At 38.2% G+C, this 26,331-nt stretch overlaps 2 protein-coding genes and 1 non-coding gene across 6 annotated transcripts; 1 reads left to right on the top strand and 2 right to left on the bottom strand.

Annotated features, from left to right (window-relative positions):
• The first annotated feature begins 1,774 nt into the window (after positions 1-1,774).
• polg (polymerase (DNA directed), gamma) lies at positions 1,775-15,344 on the top strand. Of its 3 annotated transcripts, none has more exons than XM_026203215.1 (23): positions 1,775-1,802; positions 3,244-3,820; positions 3,898-4,093; positions 6,082-6,249; positions 6,342-6,488; positions 7,246-7,325; positions 7,411-7,593; positions 7,732-7,880; positions 8,960-9,083; positions 9,165-9,383; positions 9,463-9,580; positions 9,677-9,751; positions 10,142-10,258; positions 10,337-10,497; positions 10,586-10,639; positions 10,724-10,841; positions 12,097-12,232; positions 12,424-12,670; positions 13,394-13,516; positions 13,601-13,778; positions 13,916-14,124; positions 14,204-14,364; positions 15,208-15,344. In XM_026203215.1, exons 2-23 carry the CDS (start codon positions 3,252-3,254, stop codon positions 15,288-15,290), a joined length of 3,615 nt encoding a protein of 1,204 aa, XP_026059000.1. In that variant the 5' UTR covers positions 1,775-1,802; positions 3,244-3,251; the 3' UTR covers positions 15,291-15,344. The 3 variants fall into 3 exon arrangements, with proteins under 3 accessions (XP_026059000.1, XP_026058999.1, XP_026059001.1); XM_026203214.1 differs by lacking the exon at positions 1,775-1,802 and adding an exon at positions 2,593-2,788; XM_026203216.1 differs by lacking the exons at positions 1,775-1,802; positions 15,208-15,344 and adding an exon at positions 2,593-2,788 and having other exon boundaries at positions 13,916-14,050; positions 14,204-14,358.
• On the bottom strand, positions 2,069-2,141 carry trnar-ucg (transfer RNA arginine (anticodon UCG)). The gene has a single exon. It is a non-coding gene; the product is annotated as a tRNA-Arg (tRNA).
• Positions 15,043-25,986, bottom strand: fanci (FA complementation group I). 2 transcript variants are annotated; one of them, XM_026203208.1, is made up of 38 exons: positions 25,853-25,986; positions 25,191-25,306; positions 25,004-25,076; positions 24,757-24,887; positions 24,355-24,508; positions 23,751-23,808; positions 23,564-23,605; positions 23,369-23,492; positions 23,194-23,279; positions 22,974-23,106; positions 22,816-22,896; positions 22,489-22,625; positions 22,229-22,409; positions 22,039-22,126; positions 21,825-21,955; positions 21,669-21,739; positions 21,463-21,577; positions 21,172-21,294; positions 21,004-21,072; positions 20,818-20,919; positions 20,555-20,737; positions 19,633-19,754; positions 19,387-19,548; positions 18,858-19,037; positions 18,586-18,752; positions 18,423-18,502; positions 18,230-18,346; positions 18,099-18,150; positions 17,780-17,907; positions 17,496-17,561; positions 17,325-17,421; positions 16,980-17,164; positions 16,797-16,853; positions 16,140-16,199; positions 15,975-16,052; positions 15,792-15,887; positions 15,586-15,699; positions 15,352-15,493 (listed from the first exon to the last, which is right to left on the bottom strand). In XM_026203208.1, exons 2-38 carry the CDS (start codon positions 25,290-25,292, stop codon positions 15,431-15,433), a joined length of 4,008 nt encoding a protein of 1,335 aa, XP_026058993.1. In that variant the 5' UTR covers positions 25,293-25,306; positions 25,853-25,986; the 3' UTR covers positions 15,352-15,430. The 2 variants fall into 2 exon arrangements, with proteins under 2 accessions (XP_026058992.1, XP_026058993.1); XM_026203207.1 differs by having other exon boundaries at positions 15,043-15,699.
• Positions 25,987-26,331: the final 345 nt, after the last annotated feature.

Here is a 26,331-nt window from a genome sequence, read left to right as displayed (position 1 = left end):
GTTAAAAGAATCCTATTATTATGAAATATAATAGGTATAAAATTACAATTTATACCTTTAAATAAATAAATATTTTACTAATAGCGGTTGTATAATGAATTTGGAAATTCAATTTTTTTAAGCATTTAATTTGATATGTTGTAATTTTACCTGCAATTTTATATATGAAACCCCTCAAAATATAACATATATATATATATATATATATATATATATATATATATATATATATATATATATATATATATATATATATATATATATACAGAAACACCCACAAAAGGTGCATTTTGGTTCTTTACCGGTAATGACCTTGACTCTTTTAGAGCAGACCAATAAATGGACACTTGATGGAGTCCAGATGAATGAATATCAGATGGACAGGGACTGGCTCGCTCCCTCGGGGATAATAAACTGGACAAAAATGACAGAGGTCAGAGTTCAGAATGACAGGTCAAGAACTGCTAATTGAGAGGTGATTTCCTTTTTCTCCCTAGTGACCACTGAGAGCGGATGACACCGAGGTCCCTAAAACCTCAGCACAGTAATGAACACATGACCATTCATAAACACTAAGAGCTAACGGCTGAGAAAATATGAGAATTAATAAATTAATTTTACTTAATTTAAAATGATTTAATTCTCAGTTCTCAACACTACAGACATTTGATTTAAGACAATGTTTCTTTCTCTTTTTTTTCTTTCTTTTGAACTTTTACTATTTTTTTTAAATCACTTTACGAAAACCAGTGTTCTAGTTAGATAGACAGATTTTCTTTCATTTGGCAGGATTTCTGTCTCTTCATGAGGATATATGTATATTGCACGTTAGCATACCAATAGAGCCGGAGCCTGTGAACCCCCCTGACCCTTTGACCTCTCCCCCCGAACATGAATAGCATCACTCAAGGCCTGGACAGGCTTTTCAGCCGGCCTGAGTCGTGCCTAAGCTCTTAAACATGATGATTTAATGTATCCTCAGCCCCCCGGGTAGCTTTTGCAGGGACTAACAGAAGTTTGTTTAAGAAACAAACCCCCTCTGAAGACATGCCTCCCCATCTAACGCTCTCTCTCAGTTACACACAGGCAAACGTCCCTCCCCTCCTGTTATTCAGGCTCCACACTTGGCAAAATTAAGGGTCTGATCTAACAAGGGCTCTTTCATCTGCTGAGAAAAGCAGTTTCTGTTCAACTGGCTTCTGTAGGACAATGCTGGCAAAGAAAAGAAAGAACATCTACAGTACTTGTCCGGAACTGAACCCATAATAATCTACACATTAAATCACTGGAGAAGATGTGAGAGAATCATGTTAATGACGTATATTAAATAGATTTGTTCATTATCAACAAATATAAAGAGATGCTTTACCGTGTTGTCCGGAATTTATTATATTTATTGCCATTTTTACCTCATCTCTGTTCCTTGTTGCTTCGTTCCAATGAATATTATAAACACATATGCTAATGTTTTTATTGTTAAAAACAAATACAATAGCTAAATCAATCTTACATAAATAGGAACAATGAGTTTCATTTTAAATTTCAGTTTAGGTTTATAAACCGCAATAGGTTCAGCTTCTGTTGTTTGATGATAAAATTACATCATTTATTCAGTTACTATGTTATATTATGTTACATTATAAAAAAGTTAAGTTACAAATAATTAAGAAATAAGTGTAGTCTCTTTCTGTAAGATGTTTATTTTCTATGACGATAGCGCCCTCATGTGACAATATTAAGAAGACGTGTTGGACACTTGACTTCGACAAAAGTTCATCGACAAACATTGTCAGAGAGTCTGGGTAAGGTCATTTAGTAAGGATATTTTCATATACTGTCATGTTTCTCTTTTTAGTGAGATTACATTTAGATTAGATTTAGTGCATTACATTTAAATAAATAATATGCTATATCGAAGTCCAGAAGTAACATTAGATCTGTAATCGCAATATGATTCATTGGTATTAGGAGGCTGTTTTCGTGCAGTAAAATGTTATTTGTAAGTTATGAGTGTAACCTACGTCTTTTAACCATATTAACAAGAAAACGTTACACAAATGGAAAATAACGACCCCGGCAGGACTCGAACCTGCAATCTTCTGATCCGAAGTCAGACGCCTTATCCATTAGGCCACGAGGCCGCCGCTGGCAAATATAGAAAATATGCCGTCATATCTTTACAAAATCACCAACAAAGACATCATGTTTACTCAGACCTGCGACTGTAAGAAAGATTATGCTTTATCTGTAAATAAAGGAAAATCCTCTGAGTACATAAAAAGTATGTAGAGAAGCGAAACTGTAATTACCACTCATGAATATTAAATAAGTAATGCTGACGATGAACCACTTAACGTTAACGTTACATCTAACGTTACTACCAAGCTAGAGCTGAACAACATAGCGAGGATGAGCGGAGGAATTCGCGGATTTGTATTACTTTATTTAAACAATTTATCAAATATTTTTCAATTCAGCAACTATCTAAAATTATTTAGGTGCACTGCAAACTATTCTACGCCATTGATGGAAATTTCACATAGACGGCGTTATCACGCGGTACCAAAACACTGGGTGTCGCTGTGAGGCAAGTTGATATTCAGAACAGGATTTCTTCGGACTGAGCTGTAGTTAGGATACATGTGTAGTGTATCCGAATGTGTCTGTTTTTGGTCAAATGCTGTAGTTAAGAATAAAATGTTGCCTGTAATATAACGAAATCGATTTGTAACTGCACTAGGCATTTACACTAAGGCAGCGTCATATGTATGCAGCGGTGGTTAATCAGGTATATTTCATTATTTTTCTCAATTCATAATACTGTGTGACAGATATGAGCTGATGAATTCTCAGAGTTGATAATATTGGAAATATGCTTGATCAAAAGATTGTTCTCATATGCATGCCATCACTAAATAAAAGCGAACTTCTCATTGTAGCCCTACCTATGTACTTTTAGCTCTGGAACCATATATGAAATATTCTATTTTATATGGTAAATACTTTATTTAATAATGTTTTATATATAATAAAATGTCAAAATACTGTATATTTATATTATAAATATTTAAATTGCATTTGAATACATAAAATGTGATTGAGTATTGTAAAAATACAATTTTGAATGAAGTGCATTGCCAGTCTTGACATGAATAGACGTGGTCTTTGAGATGCATCTCTGGCTCTTATGTTTATTTTTCCTTTACCTTGTTTTTCTAAGTGTGTGATTATGTTTCATCCAAGGCTCTAATATGATGCTCCGTCTGATATCATGTCACCGGTGGCAGACCTTCATACGCACTGGGGTTTGGGTAAGATGGTGCTCTACCTCTGTGAAACCCAAATCCCAGCAGGGCTCAGATCAAACCCGCCTGAACCCCCTCCACATCCAGATGCTCTCCAGGAACCTGCAGGAGCAGATATTTCGGGGTCAGACGCAGGAGTACACAGACGAGGATGTTGAACGCAGTATAAGACACTTACAGCAGCATAAACTCTGGGGGAAAGAAGCAGACCTGTTACCAGACGTAGAACTCAAGCTACCTCAAATGTACGGCAAGGACATCGACGAACACTTCCGATTACTTGCCCAAAAGCAGAGCCTTCCTTACCTAGATGCGGCCAGTCAGCTTCAGAGAGCAAGACTTCCCATGATGCCCAAGGAGTGGGCTTGGGGAGTGGGCTGGACTCGGTACGGGCCGGGCGGGGAGCGCCAAAGTGTGAATTTCCCAGAGGAGAGAGCTATCGTGTTTGACGTGGAAGTCTGCATGGAGGAAGGACACTGTCCTACTTTGGCCGTGGCGGTTTCCCCAAATGCCTGGTGAGGTTTACTGATCATATATTCGCCAGGGATTTTACCAGCGATTCTAGACAAACTTGGTGTATTTGGTGTTGCAGGTACTCGTGGTGCAGTAAGAGGCTCATAGAGGACCGATACACCTGGTCTAGTGATCTGACGCTGTCCGATCTCATCCCTCTGGAGACCCCAGAGAACTCCAGCCAGCCACGGGGCGCTGTATGGCAGGAGAGGCTCGTGGTGGGACACAACGTCAGCTTTGATCGGGCGCACATTAAAGAACAGTACTTACTGAAAGTGAGATTCATTTTAGACTATTTTGAGATTGATTTCAAATATAGCTTTTTTTAGTTGATTCTGAGGGCGTAACGATATTGAAATTCTACATTTATTTGGTCTTAAAACAGAGAAATCTAAAATTCGAATCATTTTAAAAGCTAAAAGCAAATGTTGGCGTCAGAATATTATAATTTATAGCAGGCGTTCCCAAATGGGGGTTTATGAAGGAACTGCAAGGGGTTCATGAGTTGAAAAGGTAATGATTAAAGGGACAATAAGTAACTTTTTAGGTATTTTATTATCTAAAATCAATATTTTTATTCATAAATATGCCCTCAATGGTGTACAAATACCTATGCCAATGTTTAAACTAATCCTCGTAAATGAAGAATGTATTATCTTTATATACATGGGACGGGTAGGTCGACGGAGGCTTCTATGTAGTTCCGCCATCTTGCAAAACTATAATAGCTGAGAGGGACAAAAAGTACTAAGCCAACGCGTTTCCACAGCGCGTTTTCGGTCAGAGCCAGAAACGCAGGTGCAGAGCAGTGAGAGGCGCTTGAAACTGCACCGGCAAGTTTAAAAGTCTGGATTGCATTCTTATTATGGACCATACATATGCCGCGCCACAGGAGAAGAAAACATCGTCGCCAAAACAGTCAAAAATAGAACGTAAAAGGAAACGTGACCGTAGATTACAGAAAACAAGAGTTAATGTCGGGGAAGCTTTTTCTAGGTGGAAAGAGCTAATGCTTGATAAAGATTTCAAAAGAGACGCTGAAGTGGCCAGTTTTCTTCTCGACAGGTAAGTCAGTGTTACAGTCTATATTATAATATTTTTTTTATATCTAACAATGCATATAATTCAGAAAATATAACGAATAAATTAGACATAACTACTAATTACAATATTTCATGTTTTCCACAGTCAGTAATTCATACTGTAACATTCGTTTGTTATTTGTCATGTTGCAGTTTGTTTGAAATAACACACCTGTTCACTTGAAGGAAAACTCGACGAAGTGCTATTAGAATACATCCTGTCAAAGCTTTTTGGTACATATCGCCTACCGTAGATGCAATGCGCATTTGAAAAAGCGAGGCGCTGGAGAGCAAAATTAGTTTGAATGCAAAATACAATTTCACCACTAGATGGGAGTAATTCCTACTCAGTGTCCCTTTAAGTTAATCAAATATAGAATAATTTTAAAATAAAAACTAAATAAAACACTTGAAATATTTTATTTGGTTAACTGCATGTTATATGACCTTTAACCAGCATCAGAAAACTGTAAAAGGGTAATTTTTTAATATTGCCTTAATATCTCATGAGATACTTTACAGGAAATATTTTCTGTTAAATGGACTGACAAAAAGGTTTGGGAAACCCTGCAGTGTTATTACCGTAAACTTAAAAATGTTGTCTTGACAAGTGACTAAATTAAAACAAGTCTGAAAAACGAAAACTGAAATAAAATAAAGTGAAAATTGAAACTATTAAAATCATTTCTGTGTTAGTTAAAATGTATTTATTTAATTAAAATATCTTAAATAAAAAAATAAAAAATAAAATATTGAAAGGAAATCTTAAACTTAGAATTGTTGTCTTAAAAAATTAACTGAAATAAAATTAGTGCAAGTTAAAGTGCTGAAATAACTACTTATAAAATAGAAGTGTTTGAAAAAAAAAAAAAACTAACAATAAAAGCTCATAACAAAACTACAAAAAATGAACCAAAATTAAATCAAAACAAAAAATATAAAAATAAACGCTAATTTAAAATAGTGATATTATTAAATAAATTAAGGGATTTGCTGAAGATTACTTGGGGTAAAATAGTGTTATTAAAATATTAGTGTGTTTAAAAAAAACAATCCAGTATTAACTGATAATAAACAATTACAGTTAAATAGAAATCTCTAATATTGGGCAAAAAAACAGTATGAAATACCAGTATGAAACCCTGTATATCATGCATGTGCTTTTTGGTTGGTCTGTGCAGGGCTCCAAAATGCGCTTCCTGGACACAATGAGTCTCCACATGGCAATCTCAGGTCTGACGGGATTCCAGCGCTCACTCTGGATGGCCAGCAAGTACGGCAAGAGAAGAGGGCTACAGGAAGTGAAGGAGCACATGAAGCGCCTCGGCCGAAGATCTGAGGGCCCGAAGGTTCATACAAACCTCACAACGTCTGTCAGCTCAGCCTTAATAGTTCACAATATGACCAACCTGTAACAAATTGTGTGTATTTTCTCATGCAGATTGGCTCATGGGAATGGGTTGATATTAGCAGTATTAATAACCTCGCTGATGTTCATGCTCTCTACGTGGGAGGAGAACCGTTGAGTAAAGAACCTAGGGACCTGTTCGTGAAGGGCAGCATGGCAGACATTAGGACACATTTTCAGGTAAACATCTAAAAGAAAGTTCACGCAATTCTTTCTTGAAAATGTACTCGCCCTCAGGCCATCCGAGATGAAGATGAGTTCGTTTTGGAGAGATGTAGCATTACATCTCTTCATAAGATGAGTGGTGTGGATTATTTTGATGTACCGTATTTTCCAGACTATTAGTCGCACTTTTTTCATAGTTTGGCTGGTCCTGTGACTTATAGTCAGGTGCGACTTATCAAAATTAATTTGACATGAACCAAGAGAAATGAACTAAGAGAAAACATTACCGTCTCCAGCCATGAGAGGGCGCTCTATGCTGCTCAGTGCTCCTGTAGTCTACACTGAAAACATAGAGCGCCCTCTAGTGGCAGTAGATGGTAATGTTTTCTCTTGGTTCTTGGTTCTAAATAAATGTGATTTATAGTCCAGTGCGACTTATATACGTTTTTTTCCTCGTCATGACGTATTTTTGGACTGATGCGACTTATACACAGGTGCGACTTATAGTCCGAAAAAACGGTATTTATCAGCTGTTTGGACTCTTATTCTGACGGCACCCATTCACTGCAGAGCATCCATCGATGGATGAGCAAGTGATGGAATGCTACATTTCTCCAAAAGTGTTCTGAATATAGAAACATCTACATCTTTCATTTTTATAATTCAACTATTGCTTTAAATGTCTATGCTGTACCTTTTTATAAATAGATGCAAGTACAAATAAAGGAAGTGTGTTTTAGGGTATTCTGAAGTTACTTGTTTTCTCTAACAGGAGCTGATGCAGTACTGTGCTCTTGATGTTTTGGCCACACACGAGGTGTTCATTCAACAGTTGCCTCTTTTTATGGAACGGTATGCCACTTAATTTACATAAACCCACCACCAGCTACACTATGGCATATTCTTGTTAAATGACCTGTCGTCTGTACTTTTCTAGGTGTCCTCACCCAGTGACACTTGCAGGTATGCTAGAAATGGGCGTATGCTACCTGCCGGTCAATCAGAACTGGAAGCGGTACTTGGAAGATGCCCAGACCACTTATGAAGAGCTGCAGAGAGAGATGAAGAAATCATTGATGATTCTGGCTGACGATGCCTGTCAGTTACTGGAGGATGAGCGGTAAACATGCACTAAGCTTGTTTCATTCATAATAACTGAAAGGAGTCCCTGAAGGACATGTATCCAGTTTTAAAGAGCATACAGTTACTGGCCTGGTGTTAAAATATTTTGGTATTATTGGTACGCTCTGCTCTGCAGGTACAAAGATGATCCATGGCTGTGGGACTTGGATTGGGACGTTCAGGACTTCAAGCTAAAGAAAATACCTGTAAGCAAGAAGAAAGCCAAACAAGAGGCTGAGGCAACAGCAGCAGCAAAAGAAAATGTCCCCGAAGACTGGAACGAGGGTAGGTGTTTTTTTATTTTATTCAGTAGGGTGGTTCATGGTTGAGTTACAGTATCTTGTTTGAAACCGTTCAGACAGTTAACATTCTTTAAGTACACTACCGTTTGGATTTTATAAAAAAAGTCTCACCAAGACTGCAAAAGTAGAGCGAAATAGTAGTATTCTTACAGTTTAAAATAAGTTTCTCTTCTAATACAGTTCAAATTGTGAGTTATTCCTGTGATGGCAAAGCTGAATTATCAACAGGCTTTACTTTAGTCTTTAGTGTCGCATGATCCTTCAGAAATCATTTGAATATATTGATTTGGTGCTCAAGAAATTTTTTTTTTAAATATAAATACACATTTTACACTTTTTATAGCTTTGTCTTTACTGTGAATTTTTTTTTTTAAATCTTCAGGATTCCTAAATATCCGGTAATTTTAACAAAAAATACTGTAATCAAATGTTTATTATTATTATTTTGTCAATATTGTTAATATATGAAATATTATTATTCAAATATCATGTAAAATATTTAAAGAGAATTACTCTCTCTTTTAGGTATATTAAAGCTGCAGTATGTAACTTTTGTTAAAATATATTTTTTACATATTTGTTAAACCTGTCATTATGTCCTGACAGTAGAATATGAGACAGATAATCTGTGAAAAAATCAAGCTCCTCTGGCTCCTCCCAGTGGTCCTATTGCCATTTGCAGTTACGGACCGCTCCCGTTAAGAAACAACCAATCAGAGCTGCGGACCGTAACTTTGTTTGTGTTCAAAATGTAGAAAAATGTATATAATAAGCGAGTACACCATGAATCCATTTTCCAAACCGTGTTTTTAGCTTGTCCTGAATCACTAGGGTGCACCTATAATAAGTGTTTATATTCGGACTATTTTAGATTGCTTTAGGGGGCCCGCGACGGAGTAACCCAGTACCTTTGTGATTCTTCATAGACATAAACAGAGAGAAGTAGTTCAGGCTACAATGTCCTTCCGCAAGACGCAAGCAGTTCTGTTTATTAACCGCTAGAGCGTCAAAAGTTACCTACCGCAGCTTTAAAGGATAACAAGATTACTAACACTGTTTCAGACCCAGGTCCTCCTTCAGAAGAAGAGCAGGCTGGTCTACACCCCAGCAGAGAGCTTTTACAGAGACTAAAAGAGACCGTCAGCTACCTGCCAAAAAGGAGACAGCACTTACCGGCCCACCCCAGGTCAGTAGCGCCCCCTGTTATCCCATTTGAATAAAACGGCACACTGCATGAGCGCACATTGTAAATGTTGTTTATGCTCAGCTGGTATCGTAAGCTGTGTGTGAAGATGTCTGAGGACTGGTCTCCTGGAGCGAGTCTCATCAGTCTGCAGATGAGGGTCACGCCCAAGCTCATGGGCCTCACATGGGACGGCTATCCCCTGCACTACACCGAACAACACGGCTGGGGTTACCTGGTACCAGGCCGCAGAGATAACCTGGAGACCTCAGAGGACGGTGAAGGACCTGTATGTCCATACAGGTAAAATAAAGCAAAGATGTGTTCTTAAAGAGAAAATACAGTAGCTTGACAGCATCGTTCCTAAAAACTTGTCTTCCAGGGCAATCGAGAGCATCTATAAGGAATATTGTGAGCGCAAGGGAAAGGAACAGCCCCAGTATCCGGACAGCCCACCTTCTGATGACTTCATGTTGACGGACAGTGCCGTATGGCAGACGGTTAGAGCTTTGCTAATTTCTAAATAGGGTTTTAGGGTATGTTCCTACAAAGTGGTCTTTTTCATCCATGTCTGTGTGTTTTGTGCATGTGTGTAGGTTGAAGAAGTGAGTCGACTGGAAGTGTTTGATGATGAAGCACTGAGTACAGCAGGCCCATCCAAGAGGATCAAGGTTAGGTTGTGATTTTTGGTAATTTTTAACTGTTATTTATATATTTTCAACAGTATTCTTTACTGTTGTTTAATGTTTCTTTATTTATAAAAAAAAGTCCTATTTATAAATACAATTATTCTTATTATGTGCTATACTAAGTATTAAACCGCAATTAAATAGTGTAAAAAAAGTATTGTTATTAAATGGATAAATTAAATGGTAGTAAATTGATTTAATTCATTTACACTTTTAAAACTTTTTTTTTAACTTTATTTTTAAAATAAAGTTATTTGAAATATAATTAGTAATTAAATCGTATTCAGTTTTCGATTATTTTTAAAAAAAGACGTTAAATTTAATGCATTGCAAACACATATTTTGGTACTAATAGCTATATTTTCTCTTTAGAAAAAACAAAATTCATTCACTGAAAATGGAAACGGCGAGTGTCCGTATCACAATGGAAATGGACCATACGATGATGTCAACATCCCTGGATGCTGGTTCTTCAAACTGCCTCATAAGGTATTAGATTTGTCTTTATTGTACAGTGCATTCATTTAAGTTATAGACATCCATGACTCAAATGGTTTCAAATCACAGGATGGAAATGAGAACAATGTGGGAAGCCCATTCTCTAAAGACTTCCTGTCTAAAATGGAGGATGGTACGCTTCAGGCAGGACGACGGGGCACCAACGCCACACGAGCGCTTGAGATCAACAAGATGATGTCATTCTGGAGAAATGCCCAAAAACGCATCAGGTTTGAGAGCTGTTTTTAGATATGCTAGTCTTTTGAATGTATAGATGTTGATTTGATCCGAAATCTGTTATTTTGTCTGTCTTTGCAGCTCTCAAAAGGTGGTATGGCTCCGTAAGGCAGAACTGCCGCGCACTGTCAGACGGTTTGTTGATGACGTCCTCTATTGTGTCTTTATTTGAGTGAAATCATCAGAAGTGGTCTGACCTTCTCTTTGCTCCTTCATTAGACATGATGACTTTGATGAGGAAGGACAGTATGGTGCCATCTTACCACAGGTCATCACAGCTGGAACCGTCACTCGCAGAGCTGTAGAACCAACATGGCTGACTGCAAGCAATGCTCGGGTACGACAACTCCAGAGTGCAGTGCCTTTCGTAAAACACTGTGAATGGCAGTTCATAATTACTGGACTTAATTCATTACTGCCATTGTGTGTGTGTGTGTGTATAAATCTAGTATATTTTATTATTTACTATTTATTAGATATTTTTGTTTAATATATTTTATGGTTTTTATTTCATATAGTTTATCGTTATTACTGATTTAACTCTATATCATTCACGCCTATGGAAGCACATATCCGCCACATAAGAAAAAAGTTGACATGGTAAATCATCTAGAAATAATAAGGTACAGGGTATCATTATGAGACAGAATATCAAAGTTTTGACTTAAATAGAAATTATGACAGTTGAGTTTTTTTTCCACTTGACTATCTCATTTTTTTTTATTTTTTTTTTATCATAATTATGATGTAGTATCTCATACTTTCTACTTGTCAAACTTTCAACCATTATCACAAAATATTTTATGGCATAAATATGATGAAGTGTCTTTATTTCGGCTTTTTGTCAAAATTATCATGCAGTAGTATCCCAGTCTCTTCTTTGTGTCATATTCGTGACGTAGTATCTCATAATTCATTTGTCATGACTGTTTGTGTCCGTTATGATGTAGCATCTCATAATTGATACATTTTGTGATGATTATGACCGTATATCATTCCACTTTCTTTTTTAAAACTTTGTCATAATTGACCCTACGCCTTAGTTACAGTTACCATGTGAAAAAAGCCATGCTGCTCTCACGCCACACATCATGTTCTCACGCAGTGAAAAATACATATTGGAGCAAAGAGGAACAACAGGCAAGATTTTAGAGCAGGTTACTTTACCTAAGAAACAAAGTCTCAGCCTTCAAATTTGCTAATTTTTTTATTCAATTAAAACAATAAATAAATACCATGTTGTGACTCTTTAATATGTACAGATTGCTGTAGCATTTCGTGAACTGATCATCTATTCCACTTTACTAGTATTTTACTAGTACACTTTACTAGTAGTACAAAATAAACATAAATGAACATCAGAAGGAATCTTGTTTCAACTGCAGAAAGCCATCAATACACACCATTACCATTTCAAGTTCAAGTCCACCAAGATCGCTGGTCAATCAAACTCTCTACGAAAAGTCAATTCTAACTTTTTAACGTGAAATATGTTTTTTTTTTTTTTTTTTATCTTGTGTGGCAAAATTGGGTTACCATAATTCTGGCATGAAAGTGGCAATTGAATCTGAGGGTTTTGTGTGTGTTTGCAGAAAGATCGTGTAGGCAGTGAGCTGAAGGCCATGGTGCAGGTGCCTCCTGGGTATCACCTGGTGGGAGCAGATGTGGACTCTCAAGAGCTGTGGATCGCTGCCATACTGGGCGAAGCACAGTTTGCAGGAATGCATGGTATTCCAGATGCACTTTCCCAGTCATTAGATTAAAAGATGCTAATTCCTAAAATAATTTTGACTTGCATTTACATTTAGTCATTTAGCTGACACTTTTATCCAAAGCAATTTACAAATGAGGACGCCAGATCATATTTCTTATGAGGAGCAAACTACACTCTTTGATCATTGTTAATTTCTGATTTCCAGGATGCACAGCGTTTGGATGGATGACGCTCCAGGGAAAGAAAAGTCAGGGCACGGATCTGCACAGCCGTACCGCAGATGCTGTGGGCATTAGCCGTGAACACGCCAAGGTCTTCAACTATGGCAGGATTTATGGGGCTGGCCAGCCGTTTGCTGAGCGACTGCTAATGCAGTTCAATCACAGACTAAGCCAACAGGAAGCAGCTCGTAAAGCTCGCCAGATGTACGCACTTACCAAAGGACTGCGTAGGTAGGTAAAAAAATAATTCAATTATTTAATAATTTTTTAAATGTGTGTGTGTGTGTGTGTATATATATATATATATATATATATATATATAAAATTATGAAATGTAATTGTATTCTAATAAAATTATTGTATAAAAATTTGTGCTGTCAAACAATTAATCGCATCCAAAATAAAAGTTTTTGTTTACATAATGTATGTGTGTGTACTGTCCATATTTGTTATGTGTATATAAATACACACATATACATTATATATTTTGAAAATAGTTACATGTATATATGTATATTCTTATTTATATTATGTATAAATATTTAATATATAAACACAACATATTGTTTTACAAATATATACATGCATGTTTATTTATACACAGTACACACATGTATATTATTTAAACAAAAACCTTTGTTTGACAGCACTAATAAAAATATATAGTTTTATTACATTAAAGTATTACAAACATTGTTAAAAGTATAAAAAATATAACACAAAATTATGTTATTGTAATTAAGTTGAATAATTTAATGAATAATGAATAATTTAATACAATGAAAATGTATTTAAAAAGTGAATAAGACACATTAAATATTTAAACCGATTATTAAAATATAAACATTTATCAAAATATGAATATAAAATTATATATTGCAATTTTTGAAAAATATTATTTTATAATAAAATGTATGATTTATTGTGTTTCTTTAAATAAATAATTATATGCAGATATCAGCTGTCTGAGGAAGGGGAATGGTTGGTAAAGGAGTTGAATGTGGAGGTGGAAAGAGCCGAGGATGACAGCATCTCACTCCAGGATCTGCGTAAAATCTCCAAACTGGCATCTCAAAGGTCTGCTGACTACTGTGTAACACAAGCAGTTTTATGCTAAGTGTTGACAAATCTGTGTGTCAAACTTGTGTTTAATGCTTGAAGCACCACCAGAGGGAGAAAGAGGAAGTGGAATCTCACAGGGCGGCGTGTGTGGGCAGGCGGTACAGAATCAGAGATGTTCAATAAGCTGGAAAGTATCGCCCACTCTGAGGAACCAGCGACTCCAGTGCTTGGCTGCAGGATCTCCAGAGCTCTGGAACCTTCTGCTGTTCAGGACGAGGTGAGACAACACTTGAAATAACTTGTATTGGAAATAACTTGTATCTTCTTGTAGCATGTATACCTCTGCAACTGATGTTTGTAACTGCATGAAATAACTTGCTGAAATGATTTAATGAGACTTCTATTATGCTTTAGTTCATTACCAGCAGAATAAACTGGGTGGTTCAGAGTTCAGCGGTGGACTATCTTCATCTAATGCTGGTGGCCATGCGGTGGCTGTTTGAGGCACACGACATCGACGGGCGCTTCTGCATCAGTATTCACGATGAGGTGCGTTATCTGGTGACGAGTGAAGATCGCTACAGAGCTGCACTGGCCCTGCAGATTGCCAACCTGCTCACCAGGTGAAAGGCCAAACTTTGATTCGTTATTTTTGACATTACCCTGTGAAGTCCTTGCTTGAATATTTTTGTCCGTACTCAGGTGCATGTTCGCCTATAAACTGGGAATGATGGACTTGCCCCAGTCAGTGGCTTTCTTCAGTGCGGTGGACATCGATAAGTGCTTACGGAAAGAGGTGACTATGGACTGCGTGACTCCATCCAACCCCACCGGAGTGGAGCGGAGATACGGGTTAAGACAAGGTCAGTCTAAGCCTTAATTGTCACATTAAAGGAATAATTTACCTGAAAATGAAAATTAGCTGAAAATGTACTCACCTCCTGGCTAGTCAAGATGTAGATGATTTTGTTTCGTAATCAGATTTGAAGAAATGTAGCATTACATCACTTGCTCACCAGTGGATCCTCTGCAGTGAATGGGTGCCGTCAGAACGAGAGTCCATGATAAAAACATAGTAATCCACACGACTCCAGTCCATCAATTAATGTCTTGTACATTGCAAAGCTTGGTGTATTTAAGAAACAAATCTATCATTGTTTATTTTTACATAATTTCTTCTGGCTAAAATATACGAGTTTACTTTCCATATATTGCTTCAGAAGTGAGACCATTTAAAGTTAAAACGCCTTCATAGATTTGTTTCTTACAAACACGCAGCTTTTCGCTTCACAAGCATTGATTAATTGTGGATTATTGTGGCGTTTTTATCCGCTGTTTGGACTCTCGTTCTGACGGCACCCATTCACTGCAGGGCATCCATCGGTGAGCAAGTGATGGAATGCTACATTTCTCCAAATCTGAAAGAAACACCTACATCTTGGATGATCTGATGAAGATTGTGAGCAAATAATTTATGGGTAGACTCTTTTATAAAAAAAAAAAAAGAAAAGAAAAAAAAAAGAATAAAATTCACCAGATCATATGTGGACATTTTTTATTAAGATAATAGCAGCATTTTGTGAACACAAACTCATTAACACACTATAAATTCAAATAAAACGAACGACTACAATGAATTAATTAAACCGGAGTTGGATTCTTTTTATATCAGAAAGCAACTTGATCCTGTTTTTATATATCAACAGGTGAGGCGTTGGACATTTATCAGATTATAGAGATCACCAAAGCATCGTTCGCCAAAGGAAAACAGCAAGCTACAAGGATATAATATATGTGACATGAAAAGAATCAACACGGGCGATGCAGTCTCTCTCAGCACACAAATGACCACCCCTAGTGTGAACGCAATGTTGAAATGAATGAACAGGGTAGTAAAAAGTGCAAAAGGAGGACAAGAAGCTCTTTTTTTCACTGTTTCCTCCTCTTTTTCTTTGGTGCTTGATTTTCCTCTGAAACTTGAGATTCTTCAGCCTAAAGGAAAGAAAATAAAAGACACCACTGAAGATGAAAAGCCCAAACCCACAGCACTGTCTGAGTATGAACATGTTTGAACAAAGACGCACCTGTTGGCTTTGATCCTGCTGCTGTTCCTGTTCCTGCAGTGCAGCGTCCAGTGTGGCCGCATTGATTCGGAAGTCTCTGGAAGTGCTCTGTTTCATGTACTGCATCAGATTGACCTGTTTGAAAACATTCAGAGGTGCCTTCATTCTTCAGAGGTTTTGGTAACACTTGTTGTTGAATAGGAGACTTGGATCCTCTGAGAAAATACCTTGGATTTCTTGGAGAGAAGAATGAGAAACTTCTCATACTGTTCAATGTTGAAAATGAGATTTGGGATGGCTTTAGTCTCACGCAGGACTTTAGCCTAGAAAAGATATCACATCAGATGCACAAAGTATTTTCAAGACTTGCATTTTTTTAGTCTCAGGGAATGAATCGTAATAGTTCCTACTGAAGCAGCCGCTACTGCGTCATCTTCTTTTTTCTTCTTCTTCAACTTTTCCGGGCCTCCTGCCATCAGCTCTCCACTCTACAAAGGAATATGGTTTGATAATGCGTCAAAGACAGTGTGGTGAAGGTTGAAAAACATCAAAAAGAGGATCATTTACGTACACACCTGTACATACGTGATGAAACAGTAACACTGAGGAGTGAGATGAGAGCCTGACAGCTTCACCTGGACACGAGAGAAGTTATTTTAGTGGCATTTCAGTTAAATGTGGATCTACAGAAAACAAGCCTTGAATATTTTTAACTAGGTTTTTACTGTTTTAGGTTAAATATAACCCCATTTGGCAATAATGGCTGTTTGGTTCCTCAGTTAGAAAACAGTTAAAAGTTTTGTTTTTATATACAAATAAAAGCCATTAATGTTGAGTTGTATATTAAATTTTACATCCTTGCAACACCACTACGCTACCTTTTAAAAGTTTTTGGTCAAATGTCCGCCTTTTTTTATGCATTTATTTGATCAAAACTACTGTAAAAACTGTAATACTGTGAAATAAGAGCTGTTTTCTATTGAAATATATTTTAAAATACAATACTGACACAACTGAATTGTCACATGATCCTTCAGAAATCATTCTGATATGCTGATTTAGTGCAGAGGAAACATTTTATTTTATCTCAGTAGAAATTAGTTTCAGTAGTATAATCCACTGAAAGATCAGACTTTATAGACACATTATCACACATGTTAAAGTTTAACATAAAAAAAAATCATTTCTTTTCTTGCCCCTCTCTATACTGTAAATATTTCGAAAAATCTTACCAGTTTCTCCAAACGTGCAGGTAGCTGGCCAGGTTGGGTCGCACACAGCTGAATATACTGCAAAATAAAAAAAGAAGTGCTTTTAACGACGATTTTGTGTACAGATCCCCCAAACCATGACAGAGCAAACTGAGATTTCTGAATTGGCGATTTATAGATCACATAAATCAGAAGGAGGCTCACGTATTTGGTAAGTGTAGTCAGGATGCTGTAGGTTCGACTGAGCTCTCTCATTAGTGTGTCTGTGCAGGGTCCCGTGGGCAGGGCGGTCTGAACCAGCTCGTGTAGAGCTGTTAGCAGCGTGCCTAACTGAATCGTGACAGCCTTCTCAATCGGGTCCTGCTGGCCCAGTGGCTGCTGGGTGTTTCCTAATGCAAAAACACACAAAGGAAATGGCTATAATGCTCTTTCTCCTAGATCTGCGATGTCCAATCCTGGTTCTGGAAGGCCACAGTCTTAATTAAACACACTTGAGCCAGCTAATCAGAAACTTCCAGACGGGTGTGTTAGTGGTCTTTGGTGTGTTACCTGAAATTGTTCGGTCTGAGCTTATCTGGCCCTTCTTCTTGGCGATTAACCAGTCGACTTCATCCAACACCTTTCCAACTTGAGACAAGACTAGAAGCTGGAAAGACAGATGTGCTCTAATAACAGGTACGAAGATTTAAAAACTTGTTTCTGGAGACTGTCCCTTCTTACCGTGGTGGATGCAGCGGTTTTCATGCTGATGATGGCAAAATGAGACTGTTTCTCCACCTCAACGTCCTGCTCAGAAACAGAGATTATTCTAGTAACATTAAATCAAACTGTGACCCTGAACCACAAAACCAGTAATAAGTGGCACCTATATATTTGTAGCAATAGCCATTGGCCCTCATGACTGGTTTTTTTTGTCCATGGTAACAAATGTAAAGTTCTCCAGTACTTTCAATTTTCAAAATAGGGTCAATTTGCTGCGTTGAGAAGATCAGAGGTCCCAGTACCTGATCGATGTCTCCCAGCTGGCTGTGTATGTCCTGACACATCTCCCAGAGCAGAGACACTGGGCTTTTATACAGGACATGCAGGTTAAACAGCAGTGACAACAAGCCCTTAGTGAGTGAGATGTCCTCTGAAAGAGAGAATATCTTCATAAGAAACCAGTGAAAGTAGGTTCAAATGAATCAGCATTGTGAATATTTAGATGGTTTTTGATTTCCTGAAGACTGCACTATTGCTGTAATGCAGATTTCAGAGGTTTGAAAGCCACTCGGCAGCCCCTAATAAATGTTTCATCTTTGTATCTGGACATGAATCACTTACCGAAGTTGGTTTCCTTACAAATTTTCACAGTCCAGGTGATCATTTGCACAAACTGCAAAAAAATAAATAAAAGCCTCATTGAGATTCCTGACAGCTAATACTGAAAAATCATGGGTGTTTTGAAGATCTACCTGCTGAGAGGAAGGATTGAGATGCCGTGAGAGTACGCTGAGGATGCTGACCAATAACTGAGCTTCTTTACTGTTGAACTCCTCCTCTCCTCCACTGAGCTGGTTCATCAGTGCTCGCTGTACAGAAAAGATAATTTACGATATTTGCCCGTGTGTTTTAGACAGATGAACTGACTGAAAATGAAGCTGGTACCTGAAACTGTCGGATGTAGAAAGCGGTTTGCTCTGTCAGGTCAGACCCTTCACCCTCGGCCTCTCCTTCCCCCGAAATATCTTAAAGAACGTTTTTTTTGTCAAATTAAAACAGCGTAAACATAAGTTTTATGTAGAAGAGACAGTAGTATTAAGAGGCCCACCGAGAGATGACAGGAAGTTGTTCATGCGTGTCGGGTATCGTTGTAGCACAGTGGTGAAGACTCGCAGTAGACCCTCCAGACATAGTAAGGAGACACTCTGACCCTTCTCCTTCTTCCCAGCATCCTCCACGGTTGACGGGACGTTAGTGTAGCGCCACATTAGAACACTGCATGCAGAGAAAGGCATGCATGTGGTTAATAATTGCAGCTTCGTTCATGCACTGAAACCCTGTGTGTAATGAAATACATTGCTCCGTAACATAAGCCTTGACCTGGTGATGTCACAGAGGTGGCGGAAGGATTTCTCAGGGCTCTGTCCCTCCGGCCCGTCTGTGTGTCCCGTCTCCTCCAGCTGCTGGATCTTCTGCAGAGCCACACTCACAGAGTAGCGGAGGAAGTCTCCGCTTGAACGCAACACAGACAGGCTCTCCTCACGGCTCTGAGTGCTGTCTCTATATAAAAAAGATAATTTTTCATAGTGATATTTGTGGATTCTTTGATGAATAGGAAGTTCAATGAACAGCATTTATTTGAAGCAGAAATTGTAACATTTTAAAATCTCTTTACTATCACTTCTGAATTAATTTAATATATATATATATATATATTTTTTTTTTACTGAATAGTATTCAATTCCAAGGCATTTTAAAGTATGCTACAATAGACAATAGAAAACAAATATTTCACAAATGAAAGTTTTTACTATGTTTTTATCAAATAAATTCAGCCATGGCTAGCATAAGAGTCTATGTGTATATGTTCATGTATATATGCTCACATAGTTACACACTCAAACTGTACCTGAAAAGAGCAGTGAGCAGTGTGGAGATGAAGCCTAGAGACAACAGGCTGCGAGAGGTTTTGCTGGACATGGGACGGCCTTTCCCTGCCCGTTCCTTTAGGATCTCTGACACCTTATGATAGCGCTTGAACAGCTCCAGAACATCCTCAAAATGGTTCTTACTGCTCGACATGTGCAACACAGAATATGTTAAGCACAGCATTAAAGATGTACAAGTAATCAGAAACACTTTCACAAGCACACACTTGTAATTGGCAGTGGTGAAGTTGTACTCCATGAGAACCTCGTTCAGTCCCATCACCAGCACAGCATAGATACTGTTCTTCACTCCAACACTGGAACTTGTTGAAAACTCGGCACACTTATCCTAACACACATTAAACGAGACATTAACAATTTAGTATTGTTAGTCACAGTATCCACACTTTGACCAAAAATGTATATAATATAGAAAAATGTATATAATAAGCGAGTACACCATGAATCCATTTTCCAAACCGTGTTTTTAGCTTGTCCTGAATCACTAGGGTGCACCTACAATAAGTGTTTATATTCGGACTATTTTAGATTGCTTCGGGGGTACCGCGGCGGAGTAACCCAGTACCTTTGTGATTCTTCATAGACATAAACAGAGAGAAGTCGTTCCGGCTACGATGTTCTTCCGCAAGACGCAAGCAGTTCTGTTTATTAACCGCTAGAGCGTCAAAAGTTCCCTACCGCAGCTTTAAAGCATAATTCCATAAAAGTGAAGATGGGAAGGTCTGCATTTGATCTGCGCTCATTAAAGAACACAGACGCAGCTAGAGGATTTTCATAATGATCAGCGCAAATTACCGCCTGTTTTAAGACATGCTTTGTCCGGGTGTTAAATAATAGCACAAATACCAGTAACCTGACAAGTGCAAATGTTAGTAAATCGCTTTGTGCGAATATTCTCCTCCCATAAATTTTGCATCTGAAAGGGAAACTCCTGCAAAAGCATATTCAAACAACTGTGTTCACACCTTTTCAGGGCTAGTTCTTCACTGCGTATCTTTAATAATCCTTAACAGTACTTTTTTTTTTACGCCAAAAGACGGTTTTGCGCTGGCGCAAGCTGTAAGTAAATCTGGCCCTAAGTATTTTTTATCAAAAGAAAAACCAGCAAAGGTGGAAATTACAACGTACCAACTCAAAGTCCTCCAGTTCGCTTTTAATCATGCGCTTCGTTATGCTTTCCAATATAGCGTGCAGTTCACTTTGGACTCCGCCCTCCTCGTCTTCGTCATCATCATCATCACTCACATTGCCACCTGACTGTATGTTCTGGTTCCACAGCAGGCAGTGAACCGTGCAGCACAGCAAGTGAGCCTGGAGAAACCTACATTAGCTGAAAACTCTTATGTGATCAAGTGCATCATATCAATGTGATCGAGGCATCGCATCCGTACCAGAGGCTCCTGGATGAAGACCTGATCTCCATGCGCACTGATACACGACTCCAGCTTCAGAGGCGGAAGCAGATCTTGCTCTGGTTCAAAGTATCGCTTCAACTGGTAAACAATGAATGGATCAGTACCGTCAGTTAGTCAAAGCAGGAAGGCACGAGAGCTCAATTTAGGATGATATACACGCACTTGTGACAGGAGGGTCTGCATGATGGAACTCGTCAGCTGAGAGTTACGACGAAGGACGTCATGGAAACCCTTTAAAATCAAATGCATCACATTCTCAGTACAGCGCAGATGGATCACTGAAACAGCTGTATTATTTCACTGCTGTAGGGGAAGTGAGAGGGGTCAGACCTCGTAAAGCATGAGCCGCACATCAGCCTGCTGGTTCAGGCACCGGCGTAGACTGCTCAGGATCTCCAGACAGAAGGCTTCATTAGCGGCAGTGTTATAGCGTGAGTGGACGTCCGCCTGGACCTGGAGGAGTCAGAATCAGTCATAATCACGATAACACAAGAGTATGTAATGAAAACTGCATAGCACATGTCTGCAGATGCTTACATACTGGTTAAATGTATAGCCTGAATGCACAGCAAGTTGCTTTGGATAAACGCATTTGCTAAATGCATAAAAGTAAACGTTCACCTGGCTGGATGTTATGGCCTGACTGGCCTGGCTGGAAGCTAAACTCCCCAGAATACGAAAGTTCTTCAATAGCAACAGGAAGCCTGCCACTGCGGACTTCCTGCCATCTAAATTACTTCAGAGAAAGGATAAGATTTATTGGAACTTAGTCATCACTTGAAACAGAGGGAAATAAATTCGGATGCGTGGACCATTTCTCGTATTACCTGGAGAACATGGCCTTTCGGAGGACCAGGATGAGGGCATCCTTCATGGACATGCTCACTTTGAGCAGAGGCTGAGCAGAGGAAACATTAAACATATCACACACTTGATCATGTGACAGCAGCTCATTCTTAATATCATGTGGGTTGAGATGTTACCTGCACAGCTTTGAGGAGACCCTGAACAGTGCTGAGGGGCAAGTAGGAAAGCTGATCAAATGTTTCTGTGACCTTAGAGGAAGATTCCAAGAGGATCATGGGAGCAGACATCACAATGCTGGAAAGAAGGTCTGTGGAAGAGATGTAGTTTAGAAGAAATGAATGAAACTACGAATAAGCTTGAATAAATATCAGCAAAAAGAGGACTTCTAACCAATGAAGTGGGTGACAGGTGAGGCCGTTTTAGTCACCAGCCGGTTCAAGACTTGTTCTAGAATCTCCCCTCTGATTGGTTCATGCATCTGTACAAAAAGAAAACACAAGGAGTTGGCTTCATGTCACATATTTGGAGCATGCTTTAAATAATACAACTTGAAGAGCTCTGGTTGACTTCTTTATTATACCTTGAAGCTCTCAAGGAGAACTTGTCCACCAAGTCGACAAGCTAGCTGGTTTGGCGTTTTAACCGTGCTTGACGTTCCTTCTGTGACTTTTCCAAAAGCTCCAGCTTTAGGCCCAAAAGAATCCATAAGTATAAACCCCAGTTGCACCAGACCTTGAGTCACATGATCCCAGCCAAAAACGCTGCAAATAAACATATAATACATTGAACAAATCTACACAATAACTAAAGGGACCCAGAATCAGTGCAGTTTAACCAGACCTGTTTTTGACGGTGTCTAATATCATGTCGGAGATGCTGTTACACTGAGGCAGCAGCTCCTGCAGAAACTTAGAGCTGTGCTGAATCTGATCATCCTTGAAGTTCTTAGTGACGGCGCCCTTCAGGAACTCAAATACCTGAGCATTATGGATCATTTTATGAGTTGCACAAAGGTTTGAGACAGTAAAACCACTGTTTGAGGCCATCATGGGCACATTTTAAAGACTCTGAAACACTCAATGTTTAAATGCACACATGGTACGTAAAAATGCCATCCTGATAGACAGCTTACTAGGTTTTAAGAGGAATAATGAATTGGAGACTTACCTGCTCTTCGTATCGTTGTATGCGAGCCACAGAGAGCAGCAGAGCAATACTGAAGGGACACAACGGATCACTGTAGGCCATCTACAAAAGAAGACCAGCAGCTAGTACACAGAATCCTCAAAGATAAAAACAGACTGTGAAAAAGGACAGACATTCACCTTAAGGTTTTTAAAAAATTCCCTGCCGAGCTCATGGTCAAGACGAATGGCAAAGACGATGTGGAGGATGACGGTTCCTTCTACGTGACGCAGCTGATCCTGTGGTATGGTCTGCACCTCCACATCTTCACTCCTAATACAGATACATATATATACAAATGACCTAGGTCTCTTTATTTTACATACCAGGAAAAACTAATCGAGTGTGTGTCCTACTCACTCTCCTTTCCTCTGCTCCTCTTTCTGAAGTTGATCTTGCTTCTTGAAGTAACTGATGATTCCCTCTAGAACCAACTTCTTACAACCCTGTTGTTAAAAGAAAAAAACAAGAATCTGACCATATTAACACACTGTGCACTTTTAAAGTACATTTAAAGCACGAGTTATAAATTGACCTTGGCAGACAGCAGCAGCAGCTGGTAGACCAGAGGTGGAATCTCCTGAAGGTCCAACTTGAGAAACATCCGTAGAATCTTCTCAATCAAAAACTGAAGCTCCTCAGCAGACAACGGAACATCCCTGACACAAAATGTACAGTTTTCTTTGTGTTCAAGACAAAAGTGGATAACTAGCCAGTAAATATGTCATACCTGAACATGGTTGTGAGGTGTATTACACACTGTGGATCCCATCTGCATGAAACGGAGATATGTTAGTTCAAGGCAGAAGATTGACTGCCTTTTGTGTTTTGTGAACTGGTATGACTTGTCTCATTTCTTGATTTGTGTCTTTATTGATTATTAATTGAAAATCAGTATTAAAGCACTGAGATTTTACCTGCTAGAGCAAAGACTGTTGATCAGCTGTTTCTTGTATTCATCTCCACTTAGCTCACCTGAAATAATAAAAAAAAGTATACTTGTATATATGCTACTATGTAATACAATTCAATAAAATCATTAAGAAACCAAGCAAACAAACCAGTCTTCAATCAGAAATCATTCTGCTATGGTGATTTGCAAAATTCAAGTCAAAAAGGCTTTAAAAAAGTTTCTTCTCCCTACTCCAGAAGTATTTAAAAGTGCTGTTTGCAAGATTTTGACTGTACTAAAGCATACAAATTCCATAATTTGGTTGCAGATATTTAAGAAACATGCTAAGTTAACAAACTTGTTTATCTGAAAAACAAAGCTACAGTCAGTTACTCTCCTTTCAAAATGTGTGTTCTAGGGCCGGAATGTCGGTCTTTGTTTTGGTTTGTGCATTAAGTCTGAGGAGGAGGGGCCGGGAGAAAAAAAAACCCTCTCCAATATTTTGAATTTGGACTGCAATACCTAGTTCGAGCACGCTGTTAACATTACTCTTTGAAAAGATAACATTTTTGCTGTTTTATGATTTCCTTTTTAACAGAACAGTTTGGGCTAAACAAATAGCAACTTACCTTTTCCATAAGCCAACACTTCTGTAGCGGCAAGAGCTGTTAGAATTGTAGGGAAAAGTTCCAGCGATCTCCCACTATTCATCTCACCTACTTTGATGGCATCTACATATAGAGATGCTAACGTGGCTAATGCATGACCAGGTAGACTGTGTGTCTATGGCACAGAAGAAAAGCATATTAGAAAGTTAAGGTATTAATACCAAGTTCAACTCCTCCGAATCGGGTTTTTGGACTTAAACCAAAGATTCATATTCTACAAATAATAAAAATTTTTGAATACACTTTAAATACAGGTTCAGTCCTCCAGATCAACCCATGTGGGATTCGAAACTACTGGTTACCAGCCAAGATGATAACCAGTGCATTGCTATTAATTTGTGTACGGTATGGTAAGTAACTCACCTCTAGCATCAGAAGCCCAATGATATCTGATGCTACTTCTGTCTGGAGGTCTCCAGATTCACACAGTGGAATACAGTGCTTGTACACAAGCAGTCTGCGGTTAGCGCCATGCGAAACACTTACTGGTGAACCTAACATCCCGAACACAAAAACAGTTTGATTTTGATATTCAGCTCTGCTTGATGAAGCAGCACAGAGTTAGTACAGATTAAACACACACAAATTAAATATAATTAAAACATGTTACCTTTAAATATGGCTTTGATCAGGATGCCCGTGTCCTTCCCTTTCAGAGCACTATTAGTAAGCATGGTTGTGAGCTTTAGAAAGACACAAAAAGGGCATTTAAAAAATACTGCCTTGTACATAATATTTCAGACTGTTTGAATCAACTGCAGCCTCATTAGCTATCAGTACACACAATAAACACAAACCTGATCATCAGACAGCAAAGTGAGATGCTTTTGTAGCTCATCTACCCCATCACTCTCCGATAATGACAGGATTTTATCCACCGTAACCTTCATATTAGACATTGATGTACACTGGCCTGTGAATATACATAACAAAACTCTAAAATTTAGAATTTGTCATTTCTGTTTCATAGTGCTTTTTTGCTCTTTTTGGAGCTTGACAGTAATAGTCACAATATTTGTCACTGTATTTCTGCATTTAACTATAAATACCAAGCATTATTTCTCCGAGCATTATTCAGAAATTTCTTATTTTTGTATTGCAGAATAATATGACGGTGACAGAAATTTCATTCATATTTATTTTCTGCATACTATATTTGACAGCTAAGGGATGTTATAACCAATTTACAAAATTTTTTAAATAACCATTTATAATGTGAACAGTCTCAAAGAACATATGTGCATATATTTTCATTATTTACGTAAGTACTAAATGTGAAATATTAAAATACGTAACAGACTTATTTGCTAAATATTAAGATCTCATAATATTCTATTCATACTGAAATAAACAAACCAGAAAAATTGTAGCAACAACTTTCAGATTAGCATAAAACATGACATATTGAAATATGAAAGCGTTAAACGTGTCCTCTGCCTTTACAATACCAAACACTTGCCTGTTTATTGAATTTTATGTAGGATTTGTTTATAAATGTTCCTTGTCAGAAGAACTGTTGCGTGAAATCTCTTGTCTTTAGTAGTCGGTAACCCGTTAGCTTGTTGAATAACAACCGAAACTCCCGCCAGTGTGTCCATGAAACGCTTCCTACTGCGTCATGTCGCGTTGGTACGTTTGATTGGGCAGTGTGGGCGGGGTTAGCGGGCCAGTCTTTTTCTTTTTATTTATTTTTAACTATTCACTGTTTGTTTATTACTCCTATTATTCTATTGTTTTATTATTAAGATAAATAATTAGGTTAAAATTCACAGCCATGCCTGTTCTTAGATTGCATTAGTATGTGGTACATGTAACTTTTCTAAGCGCTTGCTAAGGAGCACCAATCACAATCGTGTGTGTGTTTTTTTTTGCGTTTCTGCCTGATGATGCTAGAGGAAACTATTTAGAGGTTCTTGGTGTCAACAGGTGAAGTCAAAA

The sequence above is a fragment of the Carassius auratus genome, chromosome 25 (assembly GCF_003368295.1).
Source record: "Carassius auratus strain Wakin chromosome 25, ASM336829v1, whole genome shotgun sequence".
NCBI classification, from domain to species: Eukaryota; Metazoa; Chordata; class Actinopteri; order Cypriniformes; family Cyprinidae; genus Carassius; species Carassius auratus.
Note: the sequence above shows the minus strand (reverse complement) of the source record. Positions and strands in the feature narration are given on the sequence as shown.